Here is a 27,802-nt window from a genome sequence, read left to right on the forward strand (position 1 = left end):
ATATAATAATTCCAAAATGATTTAATTTTTACTAATTCTGATTATTTATAGAGATAATAATTATCAAAGGCACATTTTCTGTATTTAAATTTTAGCATTTAATTCAGATGATGGCTTAAACAGTTGCCAAGGTCAGTAAATTAAGGAATGTGATTTCCGGTTTGAAAGTTTGTTAATTAATTTGATATGATTCAATTGTTTTACTATGTATTACAAAAACACAGTATTAGCTAGATTCTGTGTTATCTTCAAAGTTTTGTTGATGAGAAACACTTCAACAATGAAAAGCTTTCTTTGGTGTTCATGTGAGATATGAAGGTAGAGAAAATGCAGAAAAAATACATAACCCCCATTATGTAAAAATTTTTCTGCAATGATCACTACCTTCGTAACCCTCATAAATCATCAAAGGAAGCATTTTATTGTATATATATACATCTTTCTTATAGCAAATTATAAATGAATTGATCATAAAGAGTAAGTAAAGGTAACTAAATTCAATATGGTTAATGTACATTGGTACGTTTAAGATAAAATAAATAGCCAAATGATCGTCTTATATAGGAATTTGAGTCTGATTTTGCACAGTCCATGATTTTTCTGAGGCTGCTGAATTAGGTTTAGATGAACCAATAAACCGGTTAAAACTGGACCAGCCCAGCTGTCTTAGCTAATATATGAATCACAATCAGTTATCTTGAGAAACAGAGGAGAAATTACCCAGTAGATGTAAATATAAGCCAAATAAAACAACACAGTTTTCACAGATTAGAATCCCAGATAACTTGTGTTGCTTTTCTCCTGATAAAATTAAGCCCTGGAACTGAATAAACATGTGGAATTGTTTCACAGTTTTATATGATATTGATGCATCACTAAGGTTTACTAACACAAATAAGGTGTAACTGTTAATAAATGTAATTGACACTGGTCCAGGGAAAATCTGCTGATTATCTAACCACTTAGATGCACTCATCTGTTGACTCTATGTGGTCATAACACAATTTACTTCTTTTAAAATACAAGTGTACCTTTGGTGTCATAAACTTTAGATGATCTCACTTTTGATCTCAGTCTCAAGAATAAATATAGTGGAAAAGTGAGACTGAGATCAAAAGTGACGGTCTGACCTCACCTAAGTTTTATTTAACAAGGCAATGACTTAATAGCTAAACAAACATTAACTCTCAGATTTGCGTTAAGGTGGCTCGCTATATCTTGAAATAGTTCCTTAAACCAGCAGAAAATGAATTATGAAAGACAGCTAGTTGCATGACACAAGTATATAAATGAAATACATGTACAAGTAAAAAAAAACCCAAGTAATTGGGGTGGGGGGGTGGGGGGGGGGTTGATTTTTTTTTTAATTTAATTCAGCAAATATGAACAAAAGCCTCAATCAGGATCTGCGGTTCAAAAACCCAATAATTTACCCACTGAGCCATGATGATATCCAAACAATTGATCAATACAAACAATTTCAAAATCATTTAAATCACCATCTTGAAGCGTTGTGTCATAAAAAGTATAGCCTTGATGTAGTGAGCTATTTCAAGCTGCTCCTCCATTGACCAATAACTATATCCATGTCTCATACATGTAAATATCTCCAACTCCATCAGTCCATGTGAGCTAAAAAACACATTACATCCAGGCATTAGAATATCTGAGAGCTTTGTTTACAAATAAAAAAGCTGTCCCTCATAAAGTTGTAGACTGTAAAGCTATATTTAGACTCTGTAGCCCGTCTCGACCAGACACCTGTCTGCATTCAGCTCTTTTATTTGTTCGTTTTCTCTTAAAATGTTTTATTTCTGTATCAGCGAGGTAAAGTATATTTGTCATGGTTGAAAATAAAAACAAAATGTTGCAATTTACCCCACATTTCCTTATTTGAAATATGCTATGCAATTAACTCACAATTAATGGATTGAAAAAAAGCAACAACAAAAATAACAACAACAAGGGAGCAAGAACTGGACCTAGTGAGTGAAGATTTCCAGTAATAAACCCCTATTCTGTCAAAATTAATCATTCTACACCTTTCTTCATTAGATGCGCTGACGCCTCATTAGTTATGCATATTCTAAGCGGTCACCTACACACCTGTCAGACTTGATGGTCCATCTACAGGTTTATGCTGTTTGTCATTAAAATGTCACATTTATTTCTACATGCATTTGTTTGGGTAAGGGGGAAGGGGGGGGGGGGGGGTTTCAGACCAATGTCCTTTCTTACTTTATTGTAGTCAGTTGCTGACAAATCTGTAGAAAAATACTTGCAAGATGTACTTACATGTATGATCTATCAAGAATTTAAGACAAATTTACAAAATATGCATTATTTAATACAATAAAAAATTAATCAAATTCATTTTTATTCTATTTCATAGAAAAACAAGGGCACCGCTAAGCGGAGCATCCCCTCGCGACATGAGTTATTGTGTGTAGGGATGCATTATTTAGCAATATATAGTTATGTCAATGACCACATTCTACTAACCCTCCATTACTGCAAAAACTACATTTTCTTTACCTGTACTAGATCTAAATCAAACAAGTGAGAAGCTGTCAATGTGACAGCAAACCAGGTTTTCTTTTATGTAAACTGTATCCATAATCCATGTCAACCCGTATCCAGTGAAATGGAGTACCCTATATGCAACATTTTGCCAAAAAATGACTAAGTTCAAAAGCTGGTATTTTTTCGATAAATTATCGGAAATCAAAATCCTAGCAATATGCACACCTCTAATATAAGTACAATTGATCTGCAAAAGAACAACTTCCTATCTTGAGAACTGTAGGAGGAGTTATCCGTACAATGAGGATACCCTATATGCAATATTTTGCCAAAAAATGACTAAGTTCAAAAGCTGGTATTGTTCCGATAAATTATTGGAAATCAAAATCCTAGCAATATGCACACCTCTGATATATGTACAATTGATCTGCAAAAGAACAACTTCCTATCTTGAAAACTGTAGGTACTATTGGAAGGTTTTTTATTAATTTACTAGAAAATTGAAATGGAGTGCACACACACACATACATACATACATACATACATACATACATACATACACACATACATACGAACACACACACGCACGGTAGCGATGCTATATCCCCTTCGCAACAAGTTGCGCGAGGGGATAATAAACATGACTCCATCAAGACCACTACAGTAACTTTATGTGGTTCATTTTTTAAAATTGTTTATTTTTGTGATCAGCTTCAGGCCTTCAGCCGATCACAGTTGTGTCCATATGAGGCATGTGGCAAACTACACTATTTGCGAACACATTACGCTTCGCACTACTTTGTGACTATATATGCAGTGACAGCTTCATGTATATTTTTAATTAATAGTTTTATAACTAAGAAATATTATTTTGATGTATATGACTTGAGATTTGACCATTTTTACATCATGATTAAATCATGCTTTTCTTTACATACATAAGAATTTTGTTAGGAAGTACACTTCGCTTACTAAAAATAAAGTCAATTCGTTCCTTGCTATTTTGGAAAGCAATTAACAAACAACACGATTTATCCTATTTAATGCATGATATACTTTTGGCATATTAAACATAAAAATATTTCATGCTGACAACTGATATCACATGCCGATCACACCTTTAAAAGGAATACTTGTCTATACCTCGCGCTGAAAAAGTTACCAGATTTGGATATTTATATAATAAACATAATGAGACAGTATTAACTGCTTCTTATTTTAAATGAAGTAGTTTACAGATCCATTAATGATTAATTTGATTTGACAATGATATACATAATAAATGGCACAGTGTGCATTAAATGCACAAAATAGCCTTTTAAATACGGCATAACTCCCAAAAATGCACATCTAAACTTTTGTCTTTAACAGCAAACAAAATTCTTATGTCGAAAGTGCCAAAATTTCCAGAAAAATGTTTAAGAGGAAATGCACTTACAAACTGTTCATTACTATGTAGTAGTTGGGGCTATATGGACCGTGGATATCGGCCTGGGTAGCTCAGTGGTAGAGCTCCTGACTAGAGTTGCAGGGGTCCAGGGTTCGATTCCCAGTCCAGCATATGTTTTCATTGTATCTATTTACTCATTCCTCCTTTCCTACTACAACTATATTCAATTTATGGCCAGAATTCTAACTTTAAAAGGCCAAATTTCCAGAAAAATAATGGAATGATAAGATTTTTCTGGTAATATGCATATATAAACATTGTGTTCTTTTATCTACAGTTTCTTGAAATTCCATGCAGCAGTTTAAGAGGAGTTGCGCCTACAAAAAAAGGAGGATCCGGAATGATGGACAGACTGACTGACTGACTGAGTGACGGCCGGGTCAAAAACATTATGTAACCCTTGCAGCTTGTTGTATGGGGTATAAAAACCTTTGCCAAATTGCTATAATGGTGTGAATACAGGTTATTAGTGAGGACCGATTCCCCATGTTTACCACCTAGCCGACTTACCACACTTAACACCTGTAGGCTATATCCACTAAATATTTTAACAAGTTGAAAGAAAAAGAACCAATGAAAAAAACTACAAAGTACAATGAGACAGTCAAATAGTTGATATATCAACCATCTGCCAGACTCTTTGGGTTTAAGTTAAACAGAAGGATGGCCTCACTCATTGACTGCTGAGTGACCCTGGAGTTGCAACATGGGCCGGGTTTTCTTGAGTTACGTATGCTTTAAAAATCCTATGGGATACCCTACCCTAAAGTTCATTACAAATAGGCAATTGCATACCCACAAATTATCGCTGAAATATCTCTATTATATATCAAAAAGAAGAATTTATAGGTCTACTTGTAGAAACTTCATGACTGTACATGTCACTTGATAAAAGGGAACAAACTATATGGCTGGCAAACATTTCAAATTTCAGAGTGAGATTCAGAGGCAACTGTGAAAGCTGGGAACAAAGTTATGAGTGCATGCAGACTTAATTATTCCCAATTTGATTGATCTCACAGAAATGTCAAACATCTCCACTAATTCTGTAGACCATTTGACATTTTTCATCAAATGTCAAATTAACCACACTTCTGCCCTATATATGACTCTGCAAATCACAGCAAATGATACGATTTTTTGTATCCCACCATAGATTCCAAGTAATTGGTTCCTTAAAATTTTATTTATAAAGAGAATCAAATAAAACTGCATGAAAAATGATTTTTGAGGGGAACTCAACCAAAGAGAGATAACTGTGCTCGAACTGTATTATCAAGTATTTTTTTAAAGCAGGAAATTCAAGCAAGTATAGATATTTATTGGCAACAGGTATCCATGAATTACAGTATCTAAGATTATAGGGAGCTTCATACCGAGCACTAACAATATCTTCCTACACCAAGAGCGCAAACTACTCCTCGAGTGTGCTGATGTGACGTCTCGCCCCGCCTGCATATGGTAGATCTATAAAAAGGCTGCTCAGGTCAACTCGTACGTGATACAAAACATGATGAGCAAATACTCGCACATTAGAAAATGTTATCTCTCTAAGACAAAATATATTGTTTTACTCACAGAACCTTTTATGAACATGTTGTATTACTTGATAATACATAAAACATTATCCTCAGTTCTTATACCGATCGGTTTGGACTGATGTACGGTACATTTTACTATGTTAAATTAAAAACAAAAACCCGGGTTAGATCTCTGATAAGGGGCAGACCCTGGAATATCTCCTACATGTGCTAGAAACACCGATTCAGGTATTAAGTCCTCATCTGTCGGCACACTTGGTGCCGGGTGGCATTTATTCGTATACTGAGAGATTCCGGGGACCAGGGTTTCAATCCAGAATTGAATCCCCATCTTGTACGTCATTATTTCATCCATTCTGTTTCACATGAAATATAACTAATATATGAGGATTCTCTATCAACGATATGGTAACACTTGATACTTCTGGCTCAAATGCTGGTGCAGATATTGAAGAATGATACTTATGGCACTAAGTCTCAATTAAACCTTGAGTTAATTTGATAATGTCCATTGTCTCAGGTTCTGCCAACAAGTCAATTGTACTTAAAATTCATCCAAATGTGATGGGAACAATAACTTGGAACAGATTATAAGTGATGTGCTTTTAACATGTTTAATTGTTAAGAATTTCTCGAAGTTCACAGCACCAAGATAAGCCAATGAAAAAGTTGGTTATGGTCTACGTACCGGTAATTTACAGCTTAATCCACTATTCCAATATTGAAATCGCTTATTTTGAAATTCCGCTTATTTTGAAATAGAAATAAATCCCCATTTTTTTTCCTCTCATTTTCTTTGCATTGATTTAACGGATATAATGAAATTGGCTATTTTGAAATATCGCTTATATTGAAGCCACTGATCGGTCCCCATAGGGGATATATAGTTGTTTTTATAACGGTTATATTGAAGTACTCCCTGGCGGCTGTCGTCACGGATGGTGACAGTAATTATGCCAGACTGACCTGTTGATATACAAAGGTGTGAATTGATAAGTTCTCATCATGTGTTTTTATACTTCCTTTAAAAAGTAAAATTTATTCACTGTTGAATTTTTTGTTTTTATGCATACAGATGTATTGAGGCTAGACGTAATATGAACACTCAACGGAAAAGAAAAAACCTTATCTTCGGACACTAAATACGAACTAGTTATGGCTATTGATAAAAGAACAAAGCCTGAATACGAAATAGCTAAGGATTTTGAGATTATCGCGAGTACACTTACGATGATATACAAGCAGTGAACAGCAGTATTTGAAGCGTTTGAGTCTAGTGATTTTTCTCTATAAAATGAAAAAGAATGCGATCGGAGATTATGATGAGGTTTAAGATACATGTAGTAACAAAATGAAACTTACTTAAAATATGGATATAATTTTTATCAAACTTTCAAGGACAAATATCCATATAATCTGACCACTGTCATAGATAAATGGTGACCAAATAATTTGTTCGGGTTTGGTTTTCTATGCTGACATTGGGATTGAACTTTCAATAATGGCGGCTTCACGTTAGTCAATTTTGCTTATATTGAAATACGGATATATTGAAATAATTTGCATGGTCCCCTGAATTTCAATACATGTATATCCGGAGTAGGGAGTAGGCTGTATATCATAATAAGTGACTTGTAAGTCTTTCTGATCCTCTAAGGATTATTTATTGAAACAAAGATAATAATTTTGATAAACTAATACAGCATCAAAGAGACACTTTTACTAATATACCATCTATTAGATGTTGACCTTAACAAAGTCACAGGTGCTTGAGGACAGTGCTGCACTGTCCACTCCCCCCCCCCCCCCCCCCCCCCCCAAGTATCTAGACCCCCCCTAATCTCAGTGAGATTCGTTGAGACTGAAAAAATTTTGACGGACGTCTCTTCCGAAGAGACGTCCATCAAAAATTTTTCAGTCTCGATGAATCTCGCTGAGATTAGACCCCCCCTCCCCCGAGACTTTACTCCTTTTTTCATTTAATTATCTTTCCTTTTATGACATATTCATAAAATAATTTATACATTCATTGTACAAAATTACTTAAAACAAACACATTTTTTTTTAATCAGACCCTCTCTATGTATTATATATATAGAGAGAGAGAGAGATAGAGAGAGCGAGAGCGAGAGCGAGGGGGTCTGATTTGTTAAAAATCTTTGTTTTAAGTAATTTTGTGCGATGAGTGTATAAATTAGTTTATAAATTTGTTATAAAATGATAACTTAATGAAAAAAGAAGTAAATAAGTATCGGTGGGTCTAGACACTTAGGGGTGGGGAATGGAAAGGGGAGGTCGGTCCTGTCGGCTGTCCTCAAGCTACCGTGATGTCACTGAGGATAAAAGAAGGTTTTGAAATAATGGTGAAAGTACTGATAAAGCGAAACATTGTAGATCTATTACAGTCTGCAAGAAAGAAACGGCATGCTTCAGAAACACTTCTGAGTGTAGGGTATAACCACTGCAGGAGTCGGCGATTTTATCAATTTGTTGTAAATAAATGAGAAACGGGCAAAATCCTACCAGTGAGCTTCGCTTTGCTCGCGAAGCTCACTGGTAGGATTTTGCCTGTTTCTCATTTATTTACAACAAATTGATAAATTCGGCTGTGGTACAACAGATACCATGCATCATCATTACATTGTATCAGAATTAATTGGGGCTTCCTAGTAGCGTGCAAATACAGACATACCTTGTAAAATGTTAGTAATTGGAATTTTCAGTTTTAACACACCAGGGGCAAGCATTGGAGAATCTAAAAAGGCTGCCGCTGTTAGAATTTACCGCCATCTCCAAGTGTTATTGTTGTTTCTCGTGCCCGATCTTTTTACGATCATTAACAGATTTTTATTTTTTTCTTAAATCTAATTTTGAATTTATTTATTTTTGTAATTTAGAAACTTGTTTGCGATGTAAATCGTTCGTTTAATTATGTTTTAAATACAAGTTGTTTTAGATTGTTCCCCCATCAATCTTCCTCAACTGTCATAAAACGACATAAAATCAATGAGTTCTAAGACTATAGAAAATCACATCTTAATAAACCGAATTCTTATTAATAATCTTTTAATATTTCATATTTCTCCGTCGTATTTTATTCAGTTTTAAATTTAGCGGCAACAATTCTCTTCGAAAGGTCACTGTAACCTTAGTGTAAAGAACGATCAAAATTAACTTTTTTTTTCTTGTAAAGATTCATCAGCATGTTCAGTGAATGTTGATTTGGTAGTGAACAAAAATGACCGTGTATAAACACCGTTGTGAATTATTGTTCCTAAACCTTACATTCGTTAGTAACGAGTATCCACGAATTCCACGAACGTTAATTTGATTGTCCACGAATATATATAATTTTTTTTAAAAATCAAAGAATTCGTTCACTTTTTACAGAATATAAGGCACATAAATTGGTTAAAAAGCATCATCTATGAATATTTTGAAAGTGTTTGTGTAATTCGATCAATGTAATCATTTTTTAAAAATAAAAATATGATAAGAAATGTCTTTACTTTTTACAATGACCTTGAATTTTACATAAATTGAAAATTTTTAATGTACAATGCCACATTCAATGCAATACAAAATATTCAGATTACTGTATACAGAGAACACTCAAGTTGATATATCACAGTGTAAACATATAATAAGCAAATACGTAAGCCTGAATACAGAGAATAGCAAGGAACGGCCAATCAGCCGGGGTGTTTGTACTCAAAGTAGTCAAGTTTTAACAAACGTTTTACAGGTGTGTACGGTTTATCACAGGCACCTCGATGCTGACGATATATATTTTTCTCATAATAAAAATATATACCCTTTACCTAATATAAGATGGTATATATTTTTTATTATGAGAAAAATAAATAACGTCAGGTGCCTGAGGTGTTTATGTACATATATTTACATTTGCCAGTGTCTTTGCCTGTGATAACACTATGTGTCGATTTTTTACTATACAGTCCAATAAATTCAAATGGCGTATAATGGGGGCGCAAGCGGGGTTTGCTTATTTAAATTCAAATATTTAATAGTACAATTGCTGAAAAATTTATATGATCACAACTATCATAAAGCCCTTCGGGCTTTATTGGATTTGATCACGCCCCGACCAAAATTATTATCTCATAATACTCAAAGAATGATTCCTTATTTCTATTCGTCACAAACAAGGTTAATTATTTTTTACAAGAGTCGATAGTCAATTCGTATTATAGTATGGCAATACATTCACAGAGATTTTTGAGGAGGTTAAATTTTAAGATCATATATTTTTTTACTGTATGATTTATTTAAGGAATAAGGAATCATTCTTTGAGTATTATGAGGTGATCAAACACAGTCGGGGTGATCAAATCCAATTAAGCCCGAAGTGCTTTATGATATTTGATCACCTCATAATATTTAAAGAATGATTCCTTATGACTTATATTTATGTAATTTTTAGCAATTGTACGATTTTGCGTCGTATTAAAATATAGTCATTTATGAAATGTACTGGGCCATACAGTACAAAATTGATTGGTAGTGGACACTGGAAAATGTAAATATTGTACATGTAGTATGGAGGATTATTTACTATGTCTGTGAGCTTATATATATATATATATATATATATATATATATATATATATATATATATATATATATATATATATATATATATATATATATATATATATATATATATATATATATATATATATATATCTTTGATTAATCATAGTTCGGAGAAATATTTATCCTTGAAGAGAACTGTTTTTGACGTCATCGTAAGTGCCACAGGTGGGGTACATACATGTCCGATGAGGCTATACCCACCTGGCAACGAAACGAGGAATTGAATTCACTGTCGACACAGAGTTCAGAAAAAACATTATAAAGTTCAAATGTGTCATTTCATAATGAATAGCTTCAATAATATAATTCATCAAAAACAGAAACCGTACCAGATGTGGCCTATATAGATGTTTACCAACATGACGGATGCTGCTCCTTTGGCTATGGGAGTCCCAACAATACATCAGTGGCCATATATATATACATCAGTGTACCAATATATATACCATAGTCCCTATATATATAGCACTTCAGTTGCAAGCAAGCACCAACTGAAGATAAACAGCTATTTGGAAGATGAGTTCAAATAACTCATGGATGTTTCTCCAATTTTTGCCGATTTTGGTGATTATCAACACGATAAAGGTAAACTTATATATCATGCTTCTAATTACATGTAAAGCCAGAAAAATACAGATTTGTTAAAAAGAGCTACGTTGCTAATGAGGCGAACTTGCTCTGATGATTGAGGAACCATTTTAACAAGACCTTAGACTTTCGATAGGACGTAACTATATATCTATTTCTTGCGTCAAAATAAGTTTAAATGACGCTGGTTTCAAATGAAAAATACACAGATTGCGTAGTCTTAGATCAAAAGCCAGACAAAACTTGTTGATTTCAAAGAGCCATGACTGAGTAGCCAGCAATGAAATAGACAGTCCTACGTCATATTGCTGTTTGACACAACTACCCAAAGTCCTCAATGAATGGAGAGAGCAACACTCCTATGCTATGGCCTGGTCCTTATTGCCTTTACATACAGCGATCATTTATGGTGGTTCACTACAACTAGTTTCTCAAATCAGCCAAAATATTACTTCATTATGATAGAAGATAGCGTGACGCATAGAAGAAAATAAGTCAAATAGGCGAAATAATATGCAATTTTGGATTAAAAAAAATATGAATTTCAAAAAACTTATCCAGTAAATATGAACAAAAGCCAAAGGCGAATTCGAACTTATGATCTGCGGTTCACAAGCATGATACTGTAACCACTGAGCCCAGATGATATGCAACCAGTTCGATTGATACAAACAATCTAACAAAACATTTCAATCCCCGTCTTGTGACAAAGTGTCTTAAAAAGTATTCATGTAGTATGGTACCTTAATATATGGTCACAATCTCAAGGAAGATTTAATGCAAAAAAATAAATTTCTTGCATGCCAAAAGATACATGCCAAAAAAGAATTTAATGTAAATGTTAAAATAATTTTTTTTTCTTATAAGGGACAGGAAATGGACTTCGGCGTGAACTATGTGACGTCATACAGTAAGCGGTACGACAAGAGCAGTGGGCTGGTTCACCTGTCTGTACTGGTGGACGTCCCAGAGTCGGGCCCCACCCTCGCCGTGTACTGGCAAGTCAACGAGGGCGTGGTAGGGGGTGAGCAACATTTAACGCGGTTTATGTATTCTTTCTGCAATGCTCGCTACCTTTATACCTGCATGAATCATTTAAAAAATATGCACAGTCTTATCAATATCTGAATAGAGCTTTTATTATAAACAGTGGATGAATCTTCATTGGGATTATGAACAATGTATATATTTATTAATTATACTTTGATTTTGTGTGTCACCAGTGGATGAAGCTTCGTTTGGAACATCCCTGACCAGAAGTGGGACACAGACCACCTACTTCCTGGTGGCGGATACATCGTACGTCAGACAGGTCTTCTTCACCACAAAGATGGCGGACAGGTCCAGCAGCATCCGCTTCGAGTCCTTTGATTGGTCCGAGGACTACCCAAGCCCTTCTTCCTTTCCGATACGCTTCAGCAAATGTTCGTCCACAGCAACACTGGGGAATTCACAAGTCCCCGACCAACAAACAATGCGTGTAGACTTCAAATGCAACCCGCCATTTTCTGCAAATTATTACAACTACCCCCGGGTGTACTGGAATATGAAGTTTGGATTGTACTTATTTAACGACAGCGCAAACACTGTTTATTATAAACCTCTTGAAGAAGAAATCCGCGACAAAAGAGGTGATCTATTACTTTCAAGAACACCCAGAAGCTTGAGAAGATTTCCCTCCGACGAGAGAATTCCCGGCGAGGACACTATGGCATTTCCCGGCGAAGACACAAGGCCGTCGCCAAGAGGGTTAACTCCTTCAAGAAATACCGCTTTGACTGAAAATACATTGTCTCTCCAGCACGAGCTAGCAACAATTACCATTGGGGCAACACCATGGGCAGAACTCGATTTTTCAAGCACCTTTCTTAAAGAGAATGTTGTGTTTCTGGAGACCACCCTTGATGCCCCTCTTCGCATAGGTCTTGCAATGGTATTTTCGTTTGTACAGAAAGTTCCAATCAGCAAAGACTTACCTTCTGGGGTATACCTACAGAAGGACGGGGGTAAAACCTTTCCACAGCCTTCCGTCGTGAACTGCCAAGCCTTCGGGAACAACCCACCTAAGGTGAGCATAACCAAGAACGGCAAAACAGTTACAAAGACTGAGAATATTTCTGTTCAGGAGATTAGGTCACCTCTGTTTTCTACCTCTTACGTCACCTTCGTAAAGAAAAGTTTGGTTAACAGAGAAGCAGACGGTCAATACAGCTGTTTCTATGACAACCCACAAGGTGACGGCAAGCTCAGTGATTTCTCCGTCTTAACGAGACCAATCTTCCTGGAAGATCAGACCAGGATGACAGAACAGACTCCAGGGGAGGTAAGTTAATGATACTTTTACCCTATTTTAAAGAGACATGTAACCTACATGTATATTTAGCTATTCATATCCTCGTCAAACATGAAATACAGTATAAATGTAGAAATGAAAATGTGGGTATAAAACAGAGAACTGTTGTTTAAATGATAAGCACTGAAGTGTGTCCTCTCTTGCTGTAGCTGGCACTTCGTCTGGTGGTGGAAGGCAATGGACAGATGGTGGTATCTTGTCATGTTCCGGTCCCAGATCACATGGTCCTGATTAACAAGGCAGAGAAATCGGAGCAGCCGACCACAACAACATTACACCGGAAGGAAGTGACGCTTACGTACCGATATCCACCGGAAGCCGTGCGGCCATTTGATTACTTTTGTACTGTCCGCGATGAATATGGATACCACAACACACATTACGTCCATCGATAACGTGCTAACCCCTTGACTGGCTTAGAACCAATTCTCGTCAAGTACTAGTTCTCACTACTGCATAATTTAACATGCTAAGTAGTGTGGTGTCGATAATACATTAGGTTCTTGGTGTGAATAGGTCTCAGGCCAGTAGAGTAAACTTAATCATAAATCAAACGAATTCATAAAATTCATTTCTTTTTCTATTTGTAGGAGATACATACTTTAGAATAATATCAATCATCTTGCCTCGATAAAAATTGGTTAAGGTCTTTTAAAAAACAAACTACTACGGCATAAGCGATCCTTCAGTTCCTACAAAGATTCTCTAAAACAAAGGTTTAGCATGGACAAAATTGCACATACAGATAGTCTGACTGTTATTTTATTTAAAAGTTCTCGAACATTTGTTCATTTACAAATTCAGAACACATCGTTATGCACTTGAGTGCACATCTTGTCAAACTAGGTAATTTATCAAATATTTACCTAAATTAAGTTCTATGTATTCAATAATACGTATGTTCAATTTTCAACAATGTCTACATGTATAACAAATAATAATCGGCAAAACGAAACTCAACCTGTACAGATGGATACAGGTATATGCAACATGGGGGTGTACAAACATTGATTTTAATCCTTACTGGGTTTTCATTAATGACTTTTATAAACCTTACTATGGGGGAAAACTACTATATAGTACCCCCTTCGTCCCACCCTTCGGGGAAAGGCTACTATAAAGCAGGTTTTCAATGCTACTATGGGGGTAAAACTGCTCTGCAACACCGGTAAAGCCACCAGTATTAGAACTGAACTTCCAAGAAAATATATAAAATAGCCAATCCACCTTAACGACCCTGCAATCCCTATGTTATAATTGTAGAAAACTGTGCGATTTCAGTTAGAAATCAGGCCTCAGGATCATGAAGCAATTTCAGGCTTAAATCAAAATTTCAACCAGTCATAACCAGTCATAAAATAATGGTTTCTCATAAAATGACAATGGAAATTGAGAACATTATATTAAGACACTTTTAAATAGCATTTCAATTTTGTCAGTGTTTTCAATCAAGAGATATCAAGACAGTTTACAAATTTTGACTTAATTCTACTTTTTTTTTCTGATCCTGTGGCCAGCTAATATCTCCAGTGTTGTTTGATTTTTCTGATCTTCCGTTAATGTCATAGTTATAAAGGTTAATAACAGGTTAGGGAAAAGAAAATTCTAAACAGCGTGATAATCATTTAACAGTTTTTGTTTTTAAGGTTGAATGTCCCTCTGATAAGAGAGATAACTTCTGTAGAAAATAATCTCGCTTTGTTTCTTTTAACTTACAATTATTAAGGCATTAAGGGAAGCAGTGCTGGGCCCTAATTTATGTTGGAAGGCGACATTTATTTAATATTCAATTGTAAAAAAAAAGATGAACGAAACGAACTGAACCCAAACATTTGGCAAGTGAAAAAAAGTAAAGGAAACTTTTACCAAAAAAAAAATCCAAGAAGCGATTCATATATATTACAATCATATCAATTACTGGAAGATCATTCATTTGATCCCCTTTTTTGTTATAACAAAATGCTCTTACGACTTGTTTACATTTTTAGCTTTTCTAAAACATATGGATCCAGTTACATGTACTATCATCTTATCAAAATTTTCAAAACAAAAAAACCTTTCTGATTAATTAGAATCTGTGGCAATTTATCATGTACTGTATGTAAAACATGTATGTTAAACCTTCAATAATCTATCATAATGAGTAATAACTCAAGCTAATTGAAGCATTTTTTGTTACAAACCCATGCAACAAAGTGCTATTCTGAACTAAAAAGCAGCGCTTCATTATGTTTCCTAATATGAATTGGCAGTGGTTATAACTATATATTATTTTCATATACAGTTAATATTTTTAATTTTATGCTTCGATAATAAAAGTTTGCCTTTTCTGTACACTATGTCTAGTTTTCTTTATATCATGATTAGACACATTATCAATTTTTGACAAATCTAGCAGCGCTTCATCACTTCAACTTTGTTTCATTTGAATCTATTGATATTGACTTTCATGAAAATCAGTATGAAATTTTCTAAAAAAGATATGGTAAAATTAATAGCAGAGGGATATTACACCGTAAATTCTTGCAATAAGTCATTTTATCCTAAGCACAATATTACTGTTTCTTTTAGGGAAACTAATAAATGTTTGTCTCCTGAAGCCCACATTGTTTAGTGTTTACCCCTACAGACAGCTGTACAGGTATTGGTCAGTTCTCTATCCAAAGCCATTCTCTATGTTTATACCGTTTTCTTAAACCATCTATTGTATGACATAAAGCTTTGATTGTAGCATTAGTTTTTACTTCAGATAAACTAGGTCAATGAACTACTTTTTGAAATTCTGGCCATTGAATATATTTTGAAAAGGACTATATATGATATGGGCCTAAAATGGCCCCCTAAAATGAACATAGTCTTCTCTCAGAAAACATAGATCGCTGCATGCTTGAACAAACAAAATATTTTAGTCAGCAATATGTCTGGCCAAGACTAATAAGTGACAAAAAGTTTTCCTTGTTCAAGCATGCGCTCTTTATTTCCCATTCGTAAAAAGATAGGAAAAATGCCAGTTATTGACCGATTTTGATTGTATTGTAGAAATTGCGTCACTTCTGACGTCATATACTGCAAGTGAGTGCAAATAAATCAAATAAATAAGTGAAAATTATATTTTATATAAACTGTTCTAAAAAATAACACAACATGTTATTGTACCCGAAACACTATTAAAAATGGCGAATTATGGGAGCAAAATTTAAAATCATATTATATATAAAGTTCTTTCAAAAATATCCCTCAAAATTTCACATTATGATTGAGGTTTTTTTTTAACTGTGTGAAAAAATTTAATGGAATTCTAGCATGCGTTCGACCTAAAATTGCCAGGAAAAAAATTGATGAAAACTTCAACTTTAGAGAATATATTGCTATTCATAAATACAATAGGCTATGCTGTATTCGACCTCAGGACCTACGGACAAGCAGACCATTTAAGGAATGAAATCAATGAATTCAAAATTTACCCAATTTTTACGAGCATAAACTGATTATTGACAGTTTACGCTTTATGAAACGAGAAGCAGTTTATAAAAAGGCGTAAATTCTTTGAACCCAGCTTTTATGAGTATAAATTGGGTATATATACATGTTGCTAGTTGAATTCACTCCGTATAAATTAATTTTTGGCTATCAGATATAACTGAAGAGACTGCATAAATCTTGGAATTTTATACACAAATGGTTTGGGGGTAGAGACCTTTTGAGACACCGACATAATTTCTTTCCCAAATCCCTTATATTATATAATTTCTATTTATTTATATTGGCCAGTTGGTTCTATTAAAGAGGTATATAAAATATATGTATATTACAGAAGGACAGATAACAAAGTGAGCTCAAACAGAACTTTTTTATATGAACAAATACATATAGGTTTCTACACACAGAATTAAAAAAAAATAAATGTATAGTTTTTTGTCTTCTATTTAATTATCGTTTAGATCACCATAATTTTTTATCATGATACAACACTTCCTTTAATGGTCATGCATTCTAAATAAAAGTACATCTACCATACAGCTTAGCAAAAAGTTATTTTAAACAGATTCATTTCATTTCAGATTACAAGTGCATTATAATTTCTTGATACATGAAATTCCTGTTCGAACCAGTTAAGCTGCGGAGTTTTAGAATTGAACTTCCATGAAAATTAAAAAAAAAAGACACCCACCCTTAACGGACCAACAATCCCTATGTTATAATTGTAGAAAACTGTGATATTTCACAGTTAGAAATCAGTTTCGTCAATATTATTAAATTTTTCTAGTCTTAGTTATAAAGGTAAATGGCAGGTCAGGAGGAAAAAATTCTAAACAGCGTAGGTTTTGTTTTTAAATTCTTACAAAAAGTCATTTTATCCTAAGCATAATATTACTGTTTCTCTTAGGGAAAACAATAAATGTTTGTCTCCTGAGCCCACATTGTTTAGTGTTTACCCCTACAGACAGCTGTACAGGTATTGGTCAGTTCTCTATCCAAAGCCATTCTCTATGTTTCCATACCGTTTTCCTAAGGAGACTGGACGGTCAACCAATTAACCATTAGATCTACCTTAAATTATTATATATGATTTTTAAAACTATAAACTTTTATATCTTGTAAAGAAAAATTCCATTTACTCTGTTAAAAATATAAAATATTCAGAGCTCTTCTTAAGGTGGAATAACACACCTGGAAAAAGTCAGTCAAATTAACAGGAATTTTTTTGATAATGAAAGATATAATGATAAATAAACTGTACAAATGTCAAATAAGCGAAAAATTTGCAGTTTGGGGATAAAAAATGAATATCTAAAATAATTACTCCAGAAAGTAACATCAACAGTCCCGGTGGTATTCGAACTCGGGATGTACGGATCACAAGTCCGACACTTTATCCACTCGGCTATGGAGTAAATAATGTTTCGATCCATAAAATCTTTTTAATAAAACGAAATGTCGTTTCGATCAGCGGTCAGCCATTTTGTGATGATGTGTTATTCCACGTTAATTAATATAGTCTGAATTAGCCACGACTGTCAAACCCTCTTGAGGAAAAACTATAAACATTTATCTACTAATGGCTTTTAATTGTCACAATTTTTGCCTCTGAAAAATAGCTTTACAGGTATTGGTCAGTTTAAATATCAGACTGGTGTTCGACTATCAATCATTGGCAGCAGTGGTTCAGTGGTTACATCAGAGGTATGCCAGAGGTCCTGGGTTCGAGTCTAGATTGAGACTCGGCTTTTCACCACCTGTTACAATTGGCGCCTAACATGGTTTAAAACTGAAACTGCGTTAAATTTTTACAATATGAAAATGACACTCGGAAAAATGTTGGTAGCCTTTTCCTTACAAGGTTTAGTTAAATATATAATTAGGGGTGTCAACGAGTATTCGAGTACTTGACTACCGCTCGCTAACGACGATCATAAAGTAAACTTTTCTCTGTTGATTTCTCGTAAAAAAAATACAAAAAATCGAAACATCTGATCATTTATTCAACACCTCAGGTTTTTGGGCTACAAATGAAATTAACGTTTGTCTTTTCTGGGCAATTTTGATCCATTAGTTACAGTCTTTTCCATCGGTCCCCCTGATGTAATTATAAGCGACTAATATACTGATGTAATTTGAATTAAAATACTTAGGCATACACGTAATTAGGGATATCACTTTGATGTTTCTTTTTATGTTAAGTATCAATTCATTAGTATTTAGATTAGATGTTTTTTTAAATTAAAAATTTAATATATCAATAATTATATCATGGTTTTTATTATAATAAATTAAAGCAGTTCAAAAAAACATTGAAAAAGTGTCACCTAAAAAACAAGAGGCCCATGGGCCACATCGCTCACCTGAACAACAATAGGTATGGTAAAATCAGCATAACAGAGTCATAATTCAAACTATCTTGGCAATGTAGTATAATACATGTAGATCCTGTATAAGAGTCCATTTTTTACCTGGATATTCTTATGTTTATAATCAAGTCCCTTTTCTAAAAGGATGATTTTATAGTCATATCACCTGTTGAGCATTGTAATTCTTAAAAAGATCCTAAACAAATGTTTATATAAAGGATATAAACATACATCAAACTCTGAACCCCTTGTGAGGCCCAAGAATCGTCCAGGGGCCAACGTCTTATCAATTGGAGGGAATCAGCAATCTGTCAAGACGCTTGCATATAAGTAAAACCATATATCATAACATTTCATTTTCTGTGAATAATTAAAATATTTTCCTTCATAAAATCGGAATCTTAATGTGGCCCCACCATACACCTCAAGATTTTGATTTGAAAGAATTTAAATCAACATTATCTGAGGTTGCTTTCAATAAGTTTACAGCTTTTCTGGGCAAATGGTTTTTAGAAAGAGATATTTTAAATTTTTTCTATTTATATTATGTAAATTTTTGCGACCCCCCCCCCCCCCGGACCCGGGGACCAAGATTCGAACAACTTGAATCTACCCTACCTGAGAATGCTTTCACACAAGTTTCAGCTTTCCTGGCTGATTAGTTTCATGGGGGTCATGATTTTCACAGCTTTGTATCTACACTATAATGATGTTCCACACAAGTTTCAGCTTTCCTGGCTGATTAGTTTCTGAGATAAAGATTTTAAAGATTTATACTATATTCCTATGTAAAAGTTTGACCCTCTCATTGTGGCTTCACCCTCCCTAGGAGTCATGATTTGCCCAAATTTGTATCTACACTACATAAGGATGCTTCCACCAAAGTTTCCGCTTTCCTGGTTTATTAGTTTCTGAGAAAAAGATTTTTAAATTTATACTCTTTATATTCCAATGTAAATCTTTGACCCCCATTGTGGCCCCATCTTAACCTCGGGGACAATCATTTTCACAGCTTTAAATCTACACTACATGAGGAAGCTTCCAAACAAGTTTCAGCATTCCTTGCTGATTGTTCGGTTTGCTTTGAGAAGAAGATTTTTAAAGATAAATAATAATAATAATTGCAAGTTTTTATATAGCGCTTTTAAAATTGGCGAACCATCTCTCAAAGCGCTTTACAATTATTACCCCAGCAGACCTTAAAGCATTCCAGAGCCTTCTCTCTATATATTCTATGTAAAACTTTGAGTCCCCATTGTGGCCCCACCTTACCCCCGAGGACAATGATTTGAACAAATTTGAATCTACATTATCTTTTCTGGCCAAATGGTTTCTGAGAAGAAGACTTTTGAAAAATATCAACAAATTTTCAATAAATCCTAGTTATCTCTCCTTGAAAAAGAGCATGACCTTTCATTTAAACAAACTTGAATTCCCTTTACCCAATGCTGCTTTGTGCCAAGTTTAGTTGAAATTGGCCCTGTGGTTCTGGAGAAGAAGTCGAAAATGTAAAAAGTCTACAGACAGACAGACGGACGGACAGACGGACAAAAAGTGATCTGAAAAGCTCACTTGAGCTTTCAGCTCAGGAGAGCTACAAAGGGTCCGTCATCTAACAAAACACCTGAGCATGAAATATTCTTGTTATTGTTCAAATTTCAATTATACTCAATAATGATTCCTTATTCCTAAAATATATTGTTTATACAAGTAAAGTTGTCAGTATTAGAATTGAATTTCCAGCAAACTTAAAACCTTACAATCCTTATGTTTTAAGCGTAGAAACTAGATAACTGAGATTCTACAGTGAGGAATAAGTAATTTCATAGTTTTAAGGCGAATGTCAGGTTAGGTAGAGAGAATAATCTAAACAACGTAATCAGCATTGAACAACTTTTTTATCTCACCTGAAAAACCAAATAATCTTTTCCGATCAATTTTTGTCTATCGTCCGTCTGTCCGCCGTTTGTAAACTGTTCATGTTTTTCTCTTTTTCTTCAGAACAGCTGGGTTAATTTCAACTAATCTTGGCCTGAAGCATCCTAAGGTGAAGGAAACTCAATTTTATTAAAATGAAGGACCACACACTCTTTCAAAGGGAAATAATTAAGATTCATTGAAAAATTGTTGGCATCTAAAATAAAAAAAATCCTATCAAAAATCGTTTAAGCAGGAAAACTGAATTTGTGTAAAAGCATCCTAGGGTGGTGCAATATTAAGTTTGTTTAAGTCTTTAAAAACTCTTATTTTCACCTCAACTGAACATGAGATGTTTCTGTCAATTAAAGAACAAACATTTTCCATGCCCTAGTCTGTGAAAACACTACGAATCAAATTTGTACAATACATTTCATCAGTGATGCAAATGACGTTACTGTGGAACGCAAGCGGTATTTGCATGATTATACAAAGTGAAAATTATATAAAAATGTCAATAATTTCACACTTCAATAACAATTGCTGAAAATTATAAAAAAATAAGTAAAAGAGAATCATTCTTTGAATATTATGAGGGGTTCGGTACGGTCAGGGCATGTGATCAAATCTATCGTAAAGCCCTTTGGATTTGATCACGCCCAACCTTAATGAACCCACATTGTACTCAAATGATTCCTTATTCGTTAATATGATTCTTTATTCCTTAAAAAGAAAATGTTTAAGGACCCTCCACACCTTTTGGAAGTTTCGTATACAAACTAGTGCAAACTTCTATATTCCTCATCGTCGGTAACCCACAGTTGATTCCGAAGACCAAGAATTGTCCAGTGGCCAAAGTCTAAACAATTTTAAAGAATCAACACTATGTCAAAATGATTTCATATAAGTAAAACCATGTATTATAACTTTTGAGTTTTGGTGAATTTAAAATGTTTTCCTTTGTAAAATTGGACCCCCCCATGTGGCTCCAACCTACTCCTGAAAAATATGATTCTGACAAATTCAATCTACACTACATAGGTTGCTATTACTAATGTTGGACCTTTTCTAAGAAAATGTTTTTTTAGAAAAAGATTTTTTCTCAATATTTTCCTTTGTAAAGATTCAACCCCTCCCCATTGTGCCCCTACCCTACCTCCGGGGATCATAATTTGCCAAACTTGAATCTACTCTACCTGATGATACTTAACACAAGTTACAGCTTTTCTGGCCAGTCGTGTTCTAAATAGTACAGGACGGATGCCGGACAAAAAATGATAAGAAAAGCTTACTTGAGATTTCAGCTCAGGTGAGCTAAAAACTGAATGATTAAAACAAACACATAATTTGAAAACATTATTTAATGTATTTACATGAGCATATAACCATTTCAAATGAAAGATTTATTTATCAAATGGATAAAAAGAATGATATATAACAAAAACAAAAAAACAAAGATATATTACATTGTACACTTATAATAATTTTTCTTGAAGTAATAAATAACAAGAGGCCCATGGGCCACATCACTCACCTGAACAGCAGTTCCTTGTAACATTACATTTCGTAGCATATGCTTTTTCTATTTTAAACATTGAACCCCTTTCTGGGGACCCAGTAATGGTCCGAGGTTTATGGTTGGCTTGAACAACATAAATAGTAACATAGGAATGAAAATGTGTAGCACTGCGGTGGGACCGCACGTACACAACCTGAAAAACTGAACGTAGAAGAGTTCCACTTCAAGAGGAATAACTCTCAGACTGTACAGAACATTAAGAAAGATAACTCTTGGTTCCACTACATTAGAGTTTACACAATTTGAGGATCCTTGCATAGTAATCTCACAAACTGTAGCATTATAGTTCTCGAGAAGAACTTTTTAAAAACATTTTCAATATATCTTTCTATGTTAAACTTTGAACCCCTTTTGGGGCCACAGTATTAGTCCAGTGCTAAAGTTTTAATTATTTGGAATCTACATTATTTAAGGATGCTTGCATAGTTATCTCACAAGCTGAAGCATTATAGTTCCCTAGAAAAAGATTTTTCAACATTTTCCCTCTATATTTCTACGCTAAACTTTGAACACCTCTTGGGGCCCCAGTATTAGATTGAGGTCACGGCTTTTATAATTTCGAATCTACACTATCTGAGGGTGCTTACGTAGTTATATGACAAATTGATGCATTGTAGTTCTCGAAAAGAAGATTTTTAAACATTTTCCATATATACCGGTACTTCTACATTTAACTTTAAACCCATCTTGGGTCCCTAGTATTAGTCCAGGGGTCACTAATTTAAAACTGTCGAACCTTCATTATCCAAGGTTGTATGCATGATAGTAATCTCACAAATTGAAGCATTGTAGTTCTCGAGAAGAAGATTTTTTAACCTGTTACCTTTATATTTCTATAATAAACTTTGACCCCATCTTGGGGCCCCATTATTGGTCCGGGGGTCACGATTTTACGAATTATGAATCTACCTAAGCGAAGGATGCATGCATAGATATTCCACTAACTAAAACATTGTAGTTCTTGAGAAGAAAATTTTTAAACTTTTCCTTTGTTTTTTAAAATGTTTAAATTTTGAACCCCTCTTGGTGCCCATCAATTGTCCGGGAGTTACAATTTTTTGAATCTACATTATTTAAGGATGTACATGTATGCATAGTAATATCCCAAACAGTTGCACGATGGTTCTTGAGAAGATTTTAAAACATTTTCCTATATATGTTAAAATCTAAACCCCTCCTGGGGCCCCACTTTTGTTCGGGGGTCACGATTTTTTCAATCTTCACTATATATACAACCTTTTGTGTATGTATTGGCATTTTTGGTGAAGTGGTTGTTGAGAAGAAAATTTTTAAACATTTTTCATATGTAGTTCTATGTTAAATTTTGATCCCCGCCTGGGGCCCCAGTTTTGGTCCGAGGGTCACGATTTTTACAATTTAGAATCTTCATTATACATACAAGCTTTTGTGTAAATATTGGCATTTCTGGTGCAGTGGTTCTTGAGAAGAAGATTTTTAAAACATTTTCCTATGTATTTCTATGTTAAACTTTGAACCCCGCCTGGGGCCCCAGTTTTGGTCCGAGGATCACGATTTTTACAATTTAGAATCTTCACTATATATACAAGCTTTTGTGTAAATATTGGCATTTCTGGTGCAGTGGTTCTTGAGAAGAAGATTTTTTAAACATTTTCCTATGTATTTCTATGTTAAACTTTGAACCCCGCCTGGGGCCCCAGTTTTGGTCCGAGGGTCACGATTTTTACAATTTCGATTCTTCACTTTGTATACAAGCTTTTGTGTAAATATTGGCATTCCTGGTGCAGTGGTTCTTGAGAAGTAGAATTTTAAAACATTTTCCTATGTATTTCTATGTTAAACTTTGAACCCCGCCTGGGGCCCCAGTTTTGGTCCGAGGGTCACGATTTTTACAATTTAGAATCTTCATTATACTTACAAGCTTTTGTGTAAATATTGGCATTTCTGGTGCAGTGGTTCTTGAGAAGAAGATTTTTTAAACATTTTCCTATGTATTTCTATGTTAAACTTTGAACCCCGCCTGGGGCCCCAGTTTTGGTCCGAGGGTCACGATTTTTACAATTTAGAATCTTCACTATGTATACAAGCTTTTGTGTAAATATTGGCATTTCTGGTGCAGTGGTTCTTGAGAAGAAGATTTTTTAATTATTTTCCTATGTATTTCTATATATGTTAAACTTTGAACCCCGCCTGGGGCCCCAGTTTTGGTCCGATGGTCACGATTTTTACAATTTAGAATCTTCACTTTATATACAAGCTTTTGTGTAAATATTGGCATTTCTGGTGCAGTGGTTCTTGAGAAGAAGATTTTTTAAACATTTTCCTATGTATTTCTATGTTAAACTTTGAACCCCGCCTGGGGCCCCAGTTTTGGTCCGAGGGTCACGATTTTTACAATTTAGAATCTTCACTATATATACAAGCTTTTGTGTAAATATTGGCATTTCTGGTGCAGTGGTTCTTGAGAAGAAGATTTTTAAAGACATGCACCCTATACTCACTGTTTCGCAATTATCTCCCTTTTGAAAAGGGCTGTGCCCTTTATTTTAACAATTTATAATCCCCTTTCCATAAGGATGCTTTGTACCAAATTTGGTTAAATTTGGCCCAGTGGTTTTTGAGAAGAAGTTGAAAATGTGAAAAGTTTACAGACGGACGGACAGACAGACGGACGGACGGACGGACGGACGACAGACAACGGGTGATCAGAAAAGCTCACTTGAACCTTCGGTTCAGGTGAGCTAAAAAAACACTATAACAACAATGGAGAAATGAGTACTTGTATAAAGAGATCAATAATTCATCACATGTCAAATATTGTAAACATTTACTGTAAATTGCTTACAGGGCATACTGTAAATCATATAAAGGATATTCATATACAGTATATACTATTTACAGGACATACTGAAAACTTCTAGAGAATATTCTTTAACAAGATGAACTGCTAATTACAGATACACTGTAAATTTCAAACAAGACATTCAAAAGCAAGATACATTTATTCTGTAAATTATGTACACATATTATGTAATTTCTTTACTTGATATGTAACAGTTATCTGCAAATTATCACAATAAAGGATTCATTAAATCAAGCTTTGGAATTTTGAGAGGAACCAATTACACGTCTATAAATAGCTAGCATCTCTTAGGGCCAAAATCGGCCTCATCTCAAAAAAGAATCATATTTTTGGGGTTATATGCTGAAGAAATCGAATTCTCAAAAACACCGGGGTCATGTTTCTATACATTTCAATACATTACTTTAAAATTATTGAATTTTAGGGTTGATTTTGGCCCTTAGAACCCCTAGCTGACTTTTGCTGTCCATCTCAAGACACGATGCCTCTGACGAAGTGAGGTGTGTGAAACTCATTTATAGGGACTGGATGGTCAACAATTTAACAATCAGATATACATTAAAATTTTAGAGATAATTTCTATAGCCATAAACTTTTATTTAGTAAAGAAAATTTCTAGTATTTTAGCTTTAAGAGTTGCATAATTTCCTACATTTTTATACAAAGCTCTTCTTCAACAGGAGATAAATACAGTCAAAAAATGGCCACGACCATCCAGCTCTCTTAAGGTGCAATAATTGACAGAGGACTGACTTTGTTAAGACATGTAACATGGTGATCACAAATATACATAATGATATACACATAACAAAGCTCAGTGTTGCTTGGTAACGGTATTACGAAGGGAATAAAGTCTTAAAGGTTCAAATATTACATCAAAGATGTTCTTGGTTGATAAAATGCGTACATTGTATAATGTCAATTTATGGGACAAAAGAACAGTGAAATATTATTCATTGAATTCTATCACAGTTAGACATCACAATACATGTATATACCAGCATGAAATTCTTGAAAAAACAATTCTTCCTTTAGGAATGTTTTGTGACAAGATTGATATTGGTCAGTTGTTTCTACAGAAGACTTAAACAAATATTTTAAGATGACAAATATTTTTTTGTTTTTTATAAAGTTTCAGATTAATTTTTTGAGTCAACATCATTCATTCATAGTTGTACATTTACCTGTCCAGCAATTACAAGTTAACAATTGGGAGTATAATTGCAGCTGTACTTCTTGGGTAGATATATTGTATATCATCCCATTGGCCTAAAAAAATGCAATTATGACTACAATTATATCTTTTTTAGAAAAACTGATATATGTCACAGCGGATGCGGTTATGATTAGGGATTATTTACAGGAAACATCATTTTCTCAGAAAAATAAAATACTTAAATCTCCAGGTAATGTCATAGCTGCAAAGGTGTATAGCAGTTTAAGGAGAATGATTCCTGTTGAAATAAATATCAGATTGAAAGTGAGTATAGTTCAACACAGTCAGTGCCATATTGTGTTTTCATCAGTGTTCACTGAATACCAATTTTCACAGATTTTGTTGTCAAATCGATCCATGAAAATATCATGGCTTGATGATTTAAAAATTACCCTTTAGATCTACTTTAAATTTTGAATATGAACTTTGTAGCTAAAAACTATTATTCAGTAAAAAAAAAAATCCAAATAAGCAAGCATTAAATTTGAATATTTCCCACTATCTTCATACAGGGCTCAGCGCTCTCCGTCTCAAGGAGATCAAAATAGTCTCCAAATGCCCACGACTATTGAGCTCTCTTAAAAGTTCACAAATGTACAATTTCTAACATAAAATTTTATATTGACAGGATCTTTGACCAGGCATCTCATAACCTTCTTCATATTTTGACACCCATCAATGTTAATGAAACCACAGTATTAGGTTGTGGTTCCTCTTTTCACAGTTTTTACTCCCCAGGGTTATGCTGGGAGTGTGGTATCAGCAAGTATACATGTACTCTGTAGGTTCCTTTGATAAAAGTTTCTATTTGCTATGGCTATACTACTGTTACTGTGATAGAACTCAGTTTGTTCTATCTATGATATAGGGGTCTTTAGAAACTGCATCTCCCCCGACAGAACGTCAGTAATGTGGATACATTTCTTGGCCAGGTCCCCTCCCATCCTTTTGAGGGCTAACTCTGCTGCCTCCCTCACAGATTTAATGGGATCATTCCTCCTGAAGTGACAAAGAATTCAGTTTGTAGAGCTGTTGTTAGCTAATACAGACAAATGTTTATGGAACAATTTTATAAATAGTTAAAAAAAACTGAAAAATGTTATGTATCAAATTGCAAAAATATAAAATCAGGAGCACCAATTTTTTGTTATAATTTCAAGGGTTGCTTCTCACGATTTTACGCTGATATTTATTCCTCGCGTTTAATAAAAAATCTACAGAATATATGGTTTTGAATGATTGGCATTTGTTGAAGGAAAGTTGTATTTTTCACAACAAGTCACATTCTACATCGAAGTGTAACATTCTGTTGTGACTTAATATTGCA

General features: G+C 34.2%; 3 protein-coding genes across 5 annotated transcripts in view; 1 reads left to right on the forward strand and 2 right to left on the reverse strand.

Moving 5' to 3' along the window:
• The window catches only part of LOC105333565 (PH domain leucine-rich repeat-containing protein phosphatase 2), a 46,240-nt gene extending 37,924 nt beyond the window's left edge, over positions 1-8,316 (reverse strand). The window contains exon 1 of one of the 2 annotated variants that reach the window (XM_066078000.1): positions 8,207-8,316. The gene's annotated coding sequence lies outside the window, so the exon portion shown is untranslated. Of the gene's footprint in view, positions 1-1,499; positions 1,519-8,206 lie in introns of those variants that run through there. The other variant, XM_066077999.1, reaches the window with a different exon arrangement.
• Positions 8,317-10,439: 2,123 nt separating this feature from the next.
• Positions 10,440-16,890, forward strand: LOC105329384 (uncharacterized). The gene is made up of 4 exons (XM_034482202.2): positions 10,440-10,716; positions 11,587-11,743; positions 11,943-13,042; positions 13,222-16,890. Exons 1-4 carry the CDS (start codon positions 10,648-10,650, stop codon positions 13,465-13,467), a joined length of 1,572 nt encoding a protein of 523 aa, XP_034338093.2. The 5' UTR covers positions 10,440-10,647; the 3' UTR covers positions 13,468-16,890.
• Positions 16,891-25,143: 8,253 nt separating this feature from the next.
• The window catches only part of LOC105329386 (uncharacterized), a 31,014-nt gene continuing 28,355 nt past the window's right edge, over positions 25,144-27,802 (reverse strand). For both annotated transcript variants that reach the window (XM_011430620.4, XM_011430621.4), the window contains exon 9: positions 25,144-27,474. In XM_011430620.4, the coding sequence (XP_011428922.3) occupies positions 27,333-27,474 (142 nt within the window). In that variant the 3' untranslated portion in view covers positions 25,144-27,332. The remainder of the gene's footprint in view (positions 27,475-27,802) is intronic.

This window comes from Magallana gigas, chromosome 3 (assembly GCF_963853765.1).
Source record: "Magallana gigas chromosome 3, xbMagGiga1.1, whole genome shotgun sequence".
NCBI classification, from domain to species: Eukaryota; Metazoa; Mollusca; class Bivalvia; order Ostreida; family Ostreidae; genus Magallana; species Magallana gigas.

What these genes read in the sequence shown, in the direction of transcription:
- LOC105329384 (XM_034482202.2), top strand. Translation starts at nt 10,648, where the DNA reads ATGAGTTCAAATAACTCATGGATGTTTCTCCAATTTTTGCCGATTTTG. An exon ending in TGATTATCAACACGATAAAG is followed by an intron (nt 10,717 to 11,586) that starts GTAAACTTATAT and finishes TTTTCTTATAAG; the next exon opens with GGACAGGAAATGGACTTCGG. An exon ending in CAACGAGGGCGTGGTAGGGG is followed by an intron (nt 11,744 to 11,942) that starts GTGAGCAACATT and finishes GTGTGTCACCAG; the next exon opens with TGGATGAAGCTTCGTTTGGA.